Source organism: Impatiens glandulifera, chromosome 7 (genome assembly GCF_907164915.1).
Source record: "Impatiens glandulifera chromosome 7, dImpGla2.1, whole genome shotgun sequence".
Lineage (NCBI taxonomy): Eukaryota > Viridiplantae > Streptophyta > Magnoliopsida > Ericales > Balsaminaceae > Impatiens > Impatiens glandulifera.
This window is the reverse complement of record NC_061868.1, coordinates 27,075,444-27,089,250: the sequence shown is the minus strand read 5'-3', so window position 1 is coordinate 27,089,250 and position 13,807 is coordinate 27,075,444. Positions and strand designations below refer to the sequence as shown.

The window sequence follows — 13,807 nt, the reverse complement described above, 5'->3', positions numbered from 1 at the left end:
TATTCATGCTAATTTTAAATAAAATCTTATCACGAGGTGGACTTAACTAACATTTTAAAAAATACAAATTTATTTTATCCGAAAAAGTTTTAAACTAAAAATAGGTTAATGGTGATTATTTTCATTCTAAATTAAAAAAATATATATATATTATTTAATATATTATTATATTATTTATATTGGTTGATAGTAATTGGACATTAACCAACTTACTTTATGACTTTAGTTTATTTTATAATAAGAACAATAAATAAATTAAAAGAGAAAATTATTATAGAATCATGTTCTCAACTCTACTTTGATATCACATGCTTTGAACAATCGGTTGGTTTGAAAGAGATAATTCTACTGGGAATATCATATCCGACCAAGAAATCCATTTGTGATTTGTTCCCAAATATTGATATATGATCTTCTGCTTTCATATTCAGACACAATGCATTTCCGTATGCTGAAAAAGTATTCCTCTTTGACAAAGTTATGTTAGCTTCCATAGCAAAATGGAAGGTGATATCAGGAATATCGGTGTTCATTTTATAGCAAAATTCATTATTAATCATAAGTGGGTTTTTACCAATCTCAAGTATTAGTGCTTTCTTCAAATTTTGCATTACGTCCCTGGGGAAATAATTTAGAGTAGTTCCTGAGTCTATTAAGATTTCACCATATTTTCTTGTGAATTGAATTATTCTATTTCGGACGCTGATTGATTTCAATGAGAGAAAATAGAATGGCATGCCCTTCTTCTTGATCAACTCGGTGTGTATCACTGTAGGCCCAGACACCTCCGCATTAATGCCGAAGTTAATCCTGCTCCTTGCATGTGGGTTTGGACCGACCTGAGATACTAGGCAGTACGAAAACATTCCATCAATCAAATGTTGAGTCTGACCAAAGAATGAGAGAGGACCATCTCCAAGCCCAATCATACCGGAACTATCCTCATTAAAATACCCGAAATTCCGATGCCCGCACCCGTGTATCATGTTTCGGATGGAAGTGTTGCCCATTGTATAAGTTTCCCAGGCTAGTTCCCCATAACTACCTGACTTGTCAGGTAGGATAAAAGATATTTACATTTTTCATTCGATCGAGTACAAGCATATTTGGGTCCTAATTTCAGACACTCACTCGAATCACATCTAAGTACTTTATACGAAGATGACCGATTGGGATTAAATATGGGTTGATTATGCTTAAAACAATGTTCACATGGAAGGCACTGAATCCATGTCAAGTCAGAGCCGGTATCCACGGTCACCATCTGCTTGGTTAGCGGTGTGCCAACGTAAATTTCCATGAGATACGATGTAGAACTCTCAATAATTGTCGATTCTAGGTTTGTAGTTTGTTTTGCGTGGTTGTTGGGAAATTTTATGATGGATTTCAAATAAGACAAGCGAGCCTTAGAGCGACTCATGGTTCTTGCCAAAAGGTCAGTTCCGTTGACATATCGGTTATGTGATAATGAATCTCGGTGGATAAGATTGGTAGAAAAACCTATAGTTTTTGAATCAATTGTATTAGAAGAATTTGAAATTTGGACCATGAAATAAAATACTAGCATTGCATAGTATAAAGAAACTGTTGTCATTTTTAAATGAATATAGATATGAGATATTGAATTAAGAGTATATATATAGTCAAATTTATAGCCAGCTGAATTAAAGTTAGAGTGAAATCTCAATTTATATTACCATAATATCATGTTAATATTAAATTAGATTTCACTTAGAAAAAAGACATATTGGAGCCTTAATTATTTTGTACTATCATTAATTTTATTATTATATATTTTAATTTAAAATCAAAATTGAAGGATTAACTTATAAATTTAAGCTTATTTAAAAAAATAGAAAACTAGACAACTCACCGTCATAGTTCTTCATTTTACTTCAAAGTAAATCTGGAAGGAATCAAACTTATAATATTCTGGTATCTTAGATGGACTCTCTCCACCAGGCTTCTAGTAAGGTAATCTTATAAATTTACTAGTATATAACTTGCGTGATAGACAAATATAAAACAATCATATATATTATATAGTTGTGTATGTTAATATATAAAATTGTACAAATAATGATCATAATAATCATAATAATTACTATCTACATAATTTGTTTTTTTAACATTTAAAAAAAATTACTTACTAAAAGGAAAATTATAAAATTAAAAATATTATAAATTAATTGTCCACATTTAATTATCAATTTATATTTCATAACACAAAACTAATTTAAAAATAATATTTAAAATTAATTAACAAAAAATCTCATTTTAAATTATTTAAAGTGATAATAATATTTATATAATAAATATAGTTCAAAATTATATATATATTTTTTAACATTTAACCGTTTTAAAATTTATGGGCAGATTATCCCGCAAATTAACAACTCGGTTCGTTTACTCTAACAAAATGGATTGTGCATTGTGGTGCAAAGACCCGTTAATTTATAAAATTATATATATATATATATATATATATATATATATATATATATATATATAATACAATAAATTAATATAAATTTTTTATAAATATAATATCACAAATTTATTAATTTTAAAATATAAAGTTTTATTAACTTAGTTGATTAAAGTGTTATAATTATATTGTTAAGTTGCAAATTTAAGATTTATAGAAATTATTTTTAATATTATTTTTTAAATTTAATTGTTTCATGTTTTATGAGCGGGTCAATTCACACCTTTACTATCTATTCCAATAAAATAGGTAGTGTGTTGTGATACGTGGATATAGTAATTAAAAGAAATGGGTTTCTATATAAACTAGTAGGATACATGTATGTTGTACGGACAAAAATATATTTCTAGATAATATGAATTCATGAATATAGAAATGATGTAATATTTAGAATTATGGTAGATATATGTGTTGTAAATTTAAGATTTATATATATTATTTTTTAAATTTAATTGTTTCATGTTTTATGAGAATCAATTCACAAATTAACAATTTATTCCAATAAGATAGGTAGTGCGATATAGTAATTTGAAAAAAAAATATATGTTTCTATATAATAGTAGGATACAGCTATGTTGTACGGGTAATATGAATTCATGAATATAGAAATGATGTACTATTTAGAATTATGGTAGATATATGTGTTGGAAAAAGAAAATTTTCTTATAATAAAAATCTTCAATTCTTTAATCTAATAATGTCTTATAAATTGATTATAACAAAAATTAAAAATATAATTTTAGTCTAAACTTCTTTTAGGATGATTAGGGTAACAAGTTAGTAGTTTATAGGTTATAATCAAAGCTTTGAGACCATTAACCTCCATAAAATTCTATGTTATAGTAATCCCTATAAATCCTTTGTTTCGGAAAAACTCAAAGTTTAAGATCTTGCTGTGGAATTTTTTTTAATAAAAAAAATGTATTTTGACATTTAAAATTAATTATAACAATAATTATTTTTTATGATCAATTTTAAACTTTTGGATTTTAAATAATTAAATCACAATTTGATTAAAAGAAATTTGTATTAATTAAAAATAATTAATTTAAAAAATTATTTATTTGATTAAAGGGTCCTCATTTGATTTTGTTTTTAATTTTAATTCAATAAAAGGTATGAATACGTGTATAAACATAATTTTACTAGAGATTTGATTGAGTTTGATGTTTGGTGACATTCGAGTAAGAGATTTTACACCAGAGATTTGATTGAGTTTGATGTTTGGTGACACTCGGGTAAGAGATTTTACATTATATCTTCAGTATCCGTTAAAGAACGGTCTCTACTTAATAAAATTTTTACATTTAAAAAATTGGCTTTATTTTGATTTTTTAATCGATTATTTTTCAAGTCCTAAACATGCATAGATTATTCTTGCATTTAAAATTGTAAATAATATTTAAATGCTAGTACATGCGATTGAAATCGATAATTATTGAGTAGTTTAAAAATTAAATTCAAATAGACTTTTATCAAAATATTTTGAAATTTTTTCTATTTTTTCAGATTGTTAGAAAATATTTTGGGGTTTCTAATAAAAAATAATTAAAAAAATTAAAATCCTAAACAAATAGGCCCTTGGACAGCTAGCTGTTTAGGTCGCGAACCGGGTCGAATAAAAGTGTCTGGAGCGGGTTTGGTCCAAAGTCGAAGGGTTGGATACACGGTCAATTGAGGAGACCAGTCTTCTCGGTCGTGCACGTAGGTCCCTTGGTTGGATGCTGGAATGTATCGGTCGTGTGTGATGGTTCCTCGGTCAAATGCGGGGAGTCTCGATTGTGCGCTTGATCTTCGATCGAAAGCGGGGAATTCTTGGTAAAAAATCATGTCGGGCTGATTTTCTCGGTCGAAAATCATGCCAGGCTAAAAATTATCAGTGGGGGTTAGAATTTCTCGGTCGGGTGTAAAGGATTTGATTTTATCAGTCAAAAATCAAACCCAGTTAAATTGCTTGGTCAAACGCCAAGAACAACAAACTACAAGTTTGGTAATTCGATTGAAGCCTCCATTCTTCGATCTAAATGGATGGGGAGCTTTGTTTGACCTTAATGATCGTTTATAACATCATCTTTATGTATAATTCGATCGGGATGGTGTTTTATTCCATCTAAATAATTCTTGAGAAAAAATCGGGATTTCGATTTTTAAGATTTAACTAGGTATAAGGAGCTTACCTATAACTTCATTATACACATTAAGATCATCTATAACCAAAACATGAACATTGGATGTTCATTGTTTTTTTTGGGAAAAAAGGTTAGTGCCATTTCATTAAAAAAAGGGGAAAAAATACAAAAGTTTAAGATCAAATCTAGACAATTTTTAGATTTGACAATGAAACAATAATTGAATTACAGACAGCAACAACAATTAATTAGCACATATAGCATTTTTACTTTGATTCTACTTGTGACTTTCTCAAACGAAATATCCCATATGTGGCAAAGCTTTCTATTTTTTCATTCTTTTCGATTCCTCTCCGAGATTGAATGAGTGCATTTCTATATGAAGTTATATCTCCCCAAATATCTTTAGCAGTTCTACTTCTTCTAATGTGAGTTCTTGAATTTCTTTCTTTCCAAATATTATAGATTACTACTCCAAAGTAGTATTTTAGCATACATACATATAAGGATCTTCTTTTTGCTTTATTCTTCATTCACACTTAGATTTTTTTTCCATGCTCTTAAAAAGTTGATGATGTTCATGTTTGCAGCATACCTCCTCTAGATTTGTATTATAAAACAACATTCCCCAAATAAATGGTTTATGCTTTACTCAACTCTCGAACATAGGACACAATTGATATCAGAAATGTTTATGTATTTTCGAATTCTCTCTTTTGTTGTCAACCTTTTCCTGTATACCAGCTAGAGAATAAATTGGTGACAAGGAATAATCTTTGGAGACCATACCACATTATGCCAATCTACTGCATGTCCTCTTGTTCTAACCATTTCCCATGCCTTTCATGTAATGAATTTCTCGTTGCTTTCTATTTTCCAGCATATTTCATCATTTCTTTCATTGAGTTGTTTCTGCCTCATTAGGTTTAGGATTATATCATCTTCTAGAATACGCCTCAAAAGTGAATCACATTTACCTTCATAAACGTCTCTAAATGAGTATTTGAGGTATTCTCTTCTAACTCTACTTCCTTGTATTTCTTCTTTGAATATAATGAGAATATTATCTAGCCAAGGATTATGCCAGAATAGTACCACTCTTCCATTTCCAATTGTGGTTTTACCATTTTAAAGGCATCTTTTCTTGTTTTTAGGATCTTCTTCAATGACCATGTCATTCTTTCATTGATGCTTTGTGTCTAGATACTCTGTTCTTCTTTCATAAATTTTGTATGCACCTATTTGACCCACAGTGAGTCTGTTTTCTCTTCCAAGTCCCATAATCTCATAATGGTGAGGGCTTTGTTCCATTCAACACAACTTTTTATTCATTGTCCGCCTTCTTTTATGCGAGTACAAACATCCTCCCATTTGAATTTTTTGCCTCCTCTTCCTTGTGTTCCCAATATGTAATCTCTCAATATTCTATCGAGTTCAGTCATTACTTTCTTTGGGATGACTATTTTTTGTGCCTAGTAGCCAATAATTCCAAAAATGACTCTTTTAACGAGCTTGATTTTACCTACATAAGACAATTTTTTCGTAGCCCCACCAATGACAAAATTGTTAATCTTTTCTACCAATTGTCTAAAGTAATTATATCGAAGTTGTTTTGATGATAGGGGTACCCCAAGGTATTTCACCAGTAGTTCACCTTCCTTGATTCCCATAATATTGAATATGTTTTCCTTCCTTTCTTCATTAACCCCTCTATAGAAAGCCTGCCTTTTGTCCTCATTGATGTATAAACCTATAATACTTGAAAAGATTATTAGAGCTTCTTTGATTATACTAACAGATTCAACATCCGCATAAGCCACAAAAAATAGATTATCTACAAAACATATATGAGTTACTGCTTCTTCTTTGCAGTACGAGTGAAATTTAAAATGATGACTTTTCAGAAGCATTTTAAAAATACAGTCAAGAATTTCCATTATTAAGACGAATAGGTAAGGAGATATATGGTCTCCTAACCTTACTCCCCTTTCACCCTTGTAAAAGCCTCCATGAATACCATTCACACTCACAACAAAGTGAGGAGTGGAAACACACAGCATAATCCAATCAATAAAAATGATTGGAAAACCTACAACAAGGAGGAATTCGTAGATTGATTCCCATCTGCTCGAGTGAAAAGCTTTTCTAATGTCAATTTTGAAAGCCAAACGTGGAGATATGTTTTCTTACCATATCCATTCAATAAGCTCTACATGAGTAGGATGTTATAGAAAATAGAGCGTTTATGATTAAATGTTGATTTCCCTAATCCTAAAAGCTTATCAATAACTGTTTTCAAACGTTGCAAAAGATTTTTTGAAATAATTTTGTAAATAACATTGCAACATGAAATAGGACGAAAGTCCTGAATTTTTTCTAGAATTGAATTCTTTGGAATCAAATATAACATTGTGACGTTCCATTGCTTTATCATTTTTCTGTTTTGGAAGAATTTCGAAACTCCTTCGCTTACATCTTTACCCACTATTTCCCAATTTTCATTGAAGAAGTTCGCATTGAAACCATTTGGCCATGGATTTTTACCCCCCTTCATCATAAACACTACTTTTCTAACTTCTTCCATACTAACTCTTGTAATCAATTGGATACCAATTTCTTCACTGATTCCCCTTTTCACTATTTGTTGAAGTAATCTTCGACTGTCCTCTATTATTGTGATCGTTTCTGTTCCAATAAGCTCTTTGTAGAAATTTATTGTTTCCTCATGAACTGCCTTTTGTCCTTGTAAAACATCTACATTTGAGTTTGTGAGCCTTAGGAGTTAATTTCTGAAATTTCTTGATGAACATTTTTTATAGAAGAAAGAAATATTATAGTCTCCTAATGAAAGCCAATTTTCTCTAGATTATTTTTAGCAAAACTTTCCTCTTTAAAACAAAGGTCTCTGAATCGCGTAAGAGCCTATTTTTCCTCTTCCCTATTATAAGGTAGAATTGGGGGGCTCTCGGTGTCTTGCATTGTATTTCCTTCAGTTTCGTTCCGGCTTCCTCTACTCTTTTAGAAATTCCATTATATTTTTCCCGGTCTATCTTATTTAGATTCCCTTTTAGTAATCTTAGTTTCTCACAAACTCTAAACATCTTTGTTCCATTAATTCTGATGTTCCAAGTTTCATTAAGGATTTCATTAAATTCTTCATCTTTCATTCAGAAGTTGAAGATCATAAAGGGTTTTTTTTCTCCCTCTCCTAAAAGAATTTCAAAGGGCAATGGTCAAAGATACTTGGTTGCAAAACTTGGATTTGGCTTCTTGGATAAAACTCCATCCATTTTCCATTCACTAGGCCTCTATCAATTCTGCTTTTTCTCATGTTGTCCGCTCCTCTTGAAGTTGACCATGAAAATAGATTACCTAAGGAAAACAGTTCAATGCAGCTTATGTCTCGAATGCATTCATTGAAATCATGCATGTTTATCTCAGGCTCTCTTTCATTTCTGAATCTTGTAACGTTAAAATCTCCCATAATAACCCACGGTTCGTCATCCTTAATGCTTCTTCTCAAATCATTCCAAAGTGTTTTCTTCTTTATCCAAGAGTTGTTTGCATAAACAACTGCAATGAAAATTTTTACCATTATCACCATATTGATAACTTTTGTCAAAATAACTTGATTACTTTCAAAAAAAATCTTGACTTCAACCTTTCTTTTATCCCATCCTACCCAGATTCTGCTTTTAACCCTATCAGAGTTATGAATAAATTTTCATTCTTCTTTAAAGTAACCATGGGAAACTTTCTCTATTTGACTGTCTGACTTTTGTTTCAATAATTCCAAATACTGTGATTTCATTCCTTTTTGTTATTATTCTAACATCTCTTCTCTTTATAGGGTCATTTAACCCTCTAATATTCCATGACATTAAGTTCATTAATGAAAATAAGATGTTCCAGCTTTACTTTCCATTCCTTTACCCTTTCTTCCTTTCTGTTTTCCCATATACTAGGGCTATAAAGAATTGTATTTTCCTTAATTTGTTTACCTTGCTGTTTGGGGATTTTTGTATTTCTCTGGTCAACCTTCTTCTGAATTGGAGATTGCACAATTTCACTTGATTCAGTTGCATCTACTTTATCTTTCTCAATTCTTTTACCCACTTCCCTTTTCTTGCTTTCTCCCATGCAAGAAAGTTATTAGAATTGTTTTTCCTTCTATTTGAATAGAAATGTAAATGGCCTTAGTATGATTTGTCTCAACCATTGGAAGATCCTTATCCTCAAATCTAATCATGTTGTGTTGTGAATGCGCAGAAATTATTCCTAGAAGTCCTTGACTCAGAAGCACGAATCGCCCCCTAATCTAAGAAGAGCCCTCTCAGGAGTGGAGCTGGATAATCTCCCTCCCCGGCTAGGCTACTACGTTTTCTTGTTTTCAATTCCAGGTCTGGTTTGAATTGGGATTTGCTTTTTGCTTACCCACTACGTTTTTTTTCTCCCGCCCGGTCTGAGGTCGATGGTGCATCCGATCCGGTAAGCTCTTTCGGTATTCATCTCCAGAGCCTGGTCAGATGCTTCAATCCTTCATTCATATTCCGTCTCAATATCTTGTACAGATCTTCTGGGTAGTGTTAGCAAGAACATTGGCTTTACTTAATCATTTAGAAAAAATTTTATGTGTTCAATAGAGTATATTAAGAATTCCCATATGGAAATATTAACTTTTGTCTTTTTGAGTTGGCTAAGAAGGTTATCTCCTGGATTTTGAGTTTATGGATCGCTCTCTTTTCTTCTCCATGTTGGTTGTTTGGAAGTTGTTGGCACGTTAGTTGTGGTGGTCTTCATGAAACTTGGTTGAAAATTGCTTCCACTACGAGTTACTACAATTTCTACATGGGCATTGTTTAGGATGTTATTTTTGGTTCGTCCGTGATCCACCACCTTAAGGCCTTATTTGTAATGACTTCAGGTTTCTTTTTGGGCTAGGGGTCGATCATGTTGACTTCTAGTTCAGTATTGTGGATTAGATCCAATAATACATCAGCGATGAGTGCCGTCTCGTCAATTGTGACCATGTTGAACTGATGGTATGGTAAAGTATTTTTTTTGCTACCTCAGGCTTGGCAATGATGTTGTGGTCAATCAAGTATTGAAGGAGATTCTTAAGGGCACTATAATTATTAGTAGTGTGAACCTTCATTGGTGATAATCACACCATACTCTTTCATATTTTTCCAAGAATTGTTTATCGGTCATTGGAGTTAGAGGTTTAATAAGGTCCTTCTTTTGTAGAAGAATCGCGACTTGACTTAAGGGCATACCAAGATCATCGAAGACTTTAAGCGGTCTTGGCACTTTTAAGAGACATTGGTTTGAGAATTGTTGATATATTTTCCTTGACCTATGGAGGTTTACCAAGGCCTGACTTTAGAGAGGATTTTCTTGCCAAGCGGTCGCCACATGGTGTACTTTAGTCTTTTCTTTCTTTGGAAATCGACTTATAGGTTGTTAAGTCTTGATTGTTTTCCCTCTTTTCTTTATTTCTCGGTTGCATTAGGTTATTACCTATTTTTAAAAACTTCTTCATGTTTTGGAAGGTCTTGACCGCGAATCCTACCAAATATCGGTCATTAACACTTTGTATAATTATGTTAATTTGTCTCCGTTTGTTAAGGAAGGAGTCAATTTCTTTTTCTATAGCTTTCCATCTTTCTATGAAAACCGAGAATTTTTCGGTTTCCTCTTGTTTAATGTTTTTTAGCTTCTTCTCAAGTCGTTCCAGGTTGAGATGCATGCTAAAAAGTTCTATGAAGGATGTAGTTAGTTCCTCAATAATATATAAATATGATACCTTTTGTTGATGATACTAGTGTAAAGAAGCAACATCAAGATATTATGGAAATATATGGAGTCCTATTGGCTCTCAAAGTCGTAAAGGATTCATTGCAGACGTATTTATCTTGAAAAAGATGGATGGGTCACTTTTTCCAACATACTTGGATATGGCCGATAATTTGACACATATGGGAATGACTGTTCTTTCATCCGTTTTCATGGCATCTTTCCAGTCATAATGCTTGTCAAAACCTTTGCGTTTGGCTATTTTATCGAGTTGATCTTTCTTCTCAGTTTGCATAGCTTGAATTTGGGTCATTTGGCTCTCGTATTCGGTAGAGGGTGGCTGATTAGCCTCTAGGATTGGTCCTCCCTACATTCCCATGGGGGTCTCTATTTCGCCTTCATGAGTCCCATGTTGAGACTCTATGCTTTTGTTGAATTTTTCTTCGATTCTTCATAGTATGAGACTTCTTCTTGAGTTCGGGGATCAAGAGGATTAGGATTAATAGGGGTAAACGTAACTAGTATAGGTTGAGTAGGAAAACGAGAAGAAGAAAGCATGGGTTGGGATGTGGATGACATAGGTTGATTAGCCAAAGAACTCATGATCAGCGCAAGTTGTTCTGTCACATACTAGGGAGTTGCCTTCATTTCTTTGAACTCAGTCGTTGAAACTATTTCAGGTATCGGAGTTTCTTCAGCCATTTCATGGCGTATAGAACATCCAGTTACTAGGACTTTTTTCCTTGTTTCCATAATGACCGTTCAAGGTCGTAAACTATGATTGAAGAAGAGGTGAGCGTTTGCATTTTTATTGTAAGTACAATCTAATGCAATGCAATGCATATGCATGCGAATGAACCCTAAAGAATGGACATTTCTTTTCTAATTATGTATATAAAAAATATCCGAATTTTATTATAGAAAAAGTCAGTAGTTTGTTACATACACACATCACTCTTGTTTATATTTACAGAGAGATTTAAATAGTGTTAGGATCGGTGTTGACTATAGAAAGGGGGTTATGAATATAGTTAAAACTTTCAACTTTCAATTCGATGTTAATATTATGAGGGATTAAGATTTATTTCTATTCTTTTCAAATGTTCACAAGCTCTTGAAGGAGTTCAAGTGTGGAACGGCTTGCTAGATTTGAAGCGTCAGAAAAGCAAATGCAAAGAGCGGAAAGGAAATAACACACGAAGTTTTATGGATGTTCGAAGATAAAACTCCTACGTCACCCCTTCTTCTATTTCCAGAAGGATATTCACTAGAAGACTTTGATTTGAATAAAATGCTAAACAAATCCGGTAAAAAAACACAGGACATAACAACCGCCTATTTTAAACTCCTAACTAACTCTCTATTGAACTGAACAACATATGTTCAACTTATAATACTAAGATTTCACACAGAAATGACAATATATTGATTATAGAATAATTACACATTAAGCAGTTCGCATTTTTGAGAGGTTAGAGAGTGTGATTGAGCAAGTGCGAGATTAACTAGAGAGATTCCTCATTGTCCTTTGATTGCTATTTATACTGAACTTGCACTAACGGTCGAATCTTCCTTTTGGATACGTGTCAGTTATCCGTTGGATGTACGCCAGGTGTACAAGATCGTACAACAGATTATATGTGTTTGATCGTGACATACCGGATTGTACTTCAAAATATTTACAAGGACGTGGTGTACAGGAACAACACAGAACGTGGGTTAGAAAATTTGAATACGTGGTACTTGGGCAATATAAGTGTGTTCACCTGTTTTGGCAGACAGCTGATAAAGAGTGTTGCTGATTGCCAAGCTGATGAGCCGAGTAGATAGTCAGATGCCTCTTCAGACGACTACTAAAGTAAGGCATCAGACGTTTCTTCAGACGGCTTCTGAAGTAAGACGTTTGCTTGCGCACTTCTTTAGACCACGTCTGATGAAGTCAGACGATGTCTGCTTGCGCACTTCTTTAGACCACGTCTGATGAAGTCAGGCGACGTCTGCTCGCGCACTTCTTCAGACCACGTCTGATGAAGTCAGACGACGTCTTCTCGCGAACTTCTTCAGACCACGTCTGATGAAGTCAAACGACGTATGCTCGTGCACTTCTTTAGACCACGTCTGATGAAGTCACACGACGTCTGCTCGTGAACTTCTTCAGACCACGTCTAATAAAGTCAGAAGACATCTACTTGCGCACTTCTTCAGACCACGTCTGATGAATTCAGACGACGTCTACTCGTGCACTTCTTTAGACCACGTCTTATAAATTCAAACGACGTCTGCTTGCGTACTTCATCAGACCACGTTTGATGAAGTTAGACGACGTCTTCTAGTGCATTATTTCAGACCATATCTAATGTAATTCAGACTTCGTCTGCTCGCGCATTACTTCATACATGTTCCCAGATAAAATAGTGTCGAATGTCGATATGCTTGGTTATGGAATGCAATACCGGGTTGTATGTTATGGCAATTGCGCTGGTGTTGTCGTAGAAAATTGGAGACTCGTCTGCCTGAATGCCATAATCCCTCAATTGTTGTTGAACCCACAAAAGTCAAAGCAGCAATTGCCTATAGCAAGATATTCAGCCTCTATTGTAGATGTGGCGAAGGACGTATGCTTCTTGCTGAACCAAGAGATCAGACGATCACCAAGGAACTGGAAAGTCCCACTAGTGCTCTTCCGATCAATCTTACAGTCTGCATAGTCTGCATAATCTGCATCAGAATAGCTAATTAAATTGAAACTAGAATCCTTCGGATACCACAGTCCCACATTTTGAGTTCCCTTTCAATACTTCAAAATACTTGTAACAGCAATATAATTAGATTATTTAGGGTTAGCCTGAAATCTTCCACAGACACCGACAATAAACATGATATCTGACCGGCTAGCTGTTAGGTAGAGCATGGAGCCGATGATCCCTCTATATGTAGTGATATTGATACTCTGGCCTTCTTCATCCTTATCAATCTTGCTAGACGAATTCATTGGAATAGAGGCAGCTGAACAACTCTCCATGCCGAACGTCTTCAACAGCTTCCCAGTGTACTTGGCTTGATTGATGAATATGCTATCTTCAAGTTGACAAACTTGTAGACCTAGGAAGAACGTCAATTATTCCATTATACTCATCTCAAATTTGTCCTACATCAACTTAAAAATTTTCTTACATAATTTAGGGTTAGTTGATCCAAATATGATATCATCAACATAGATTTGGACAAGTAGAAAAATGAGAATCTTAAACAAATCTAAACAAGGTTTATCTACTGTTCCAATGATAAAATCATGATCAAATAAAAACTTTGTTAAAGTTTCATACTAAGCTCTAGGAGCTTTCTTAAGACCATATAAAGCTTTGTCAAGTTTAACATACACATCCTCATTAAG

At 33.2% G+C, this 13,807-nt stretch overlaps 1 protein-coding gene across 1 annotated transcript; it reads right to left on the bottom strand.

Moving 5' to 3' along the window:
* Nucleotides 1-293: 293 nt before the first annotated feature.
* LOC124909658 (aspartic proteinase CDR1-like) lies at nucleotides 294-1,010 on the bottom strand. Its single transcript, XM_047450317.1, has one exon. It carries the CDS (start codon nucleotides 1,008-1,010, stop codon nucleotides 294-296), a length of 717 nt encoding a protein of 238 aa, XP_047306273.1.
* Nucleotides 1,011-13,807: the final 12,797 nt, after the last annotated feature.

Coding starts and splice junctions, on each gene's coding strand:
- LOC124909658 (XM_047450317.1), bottom strand. CDS start 1,010: ATGGGCAACACTTCCATCCGAAACATGATACACGGGTGCGGGCATCGG.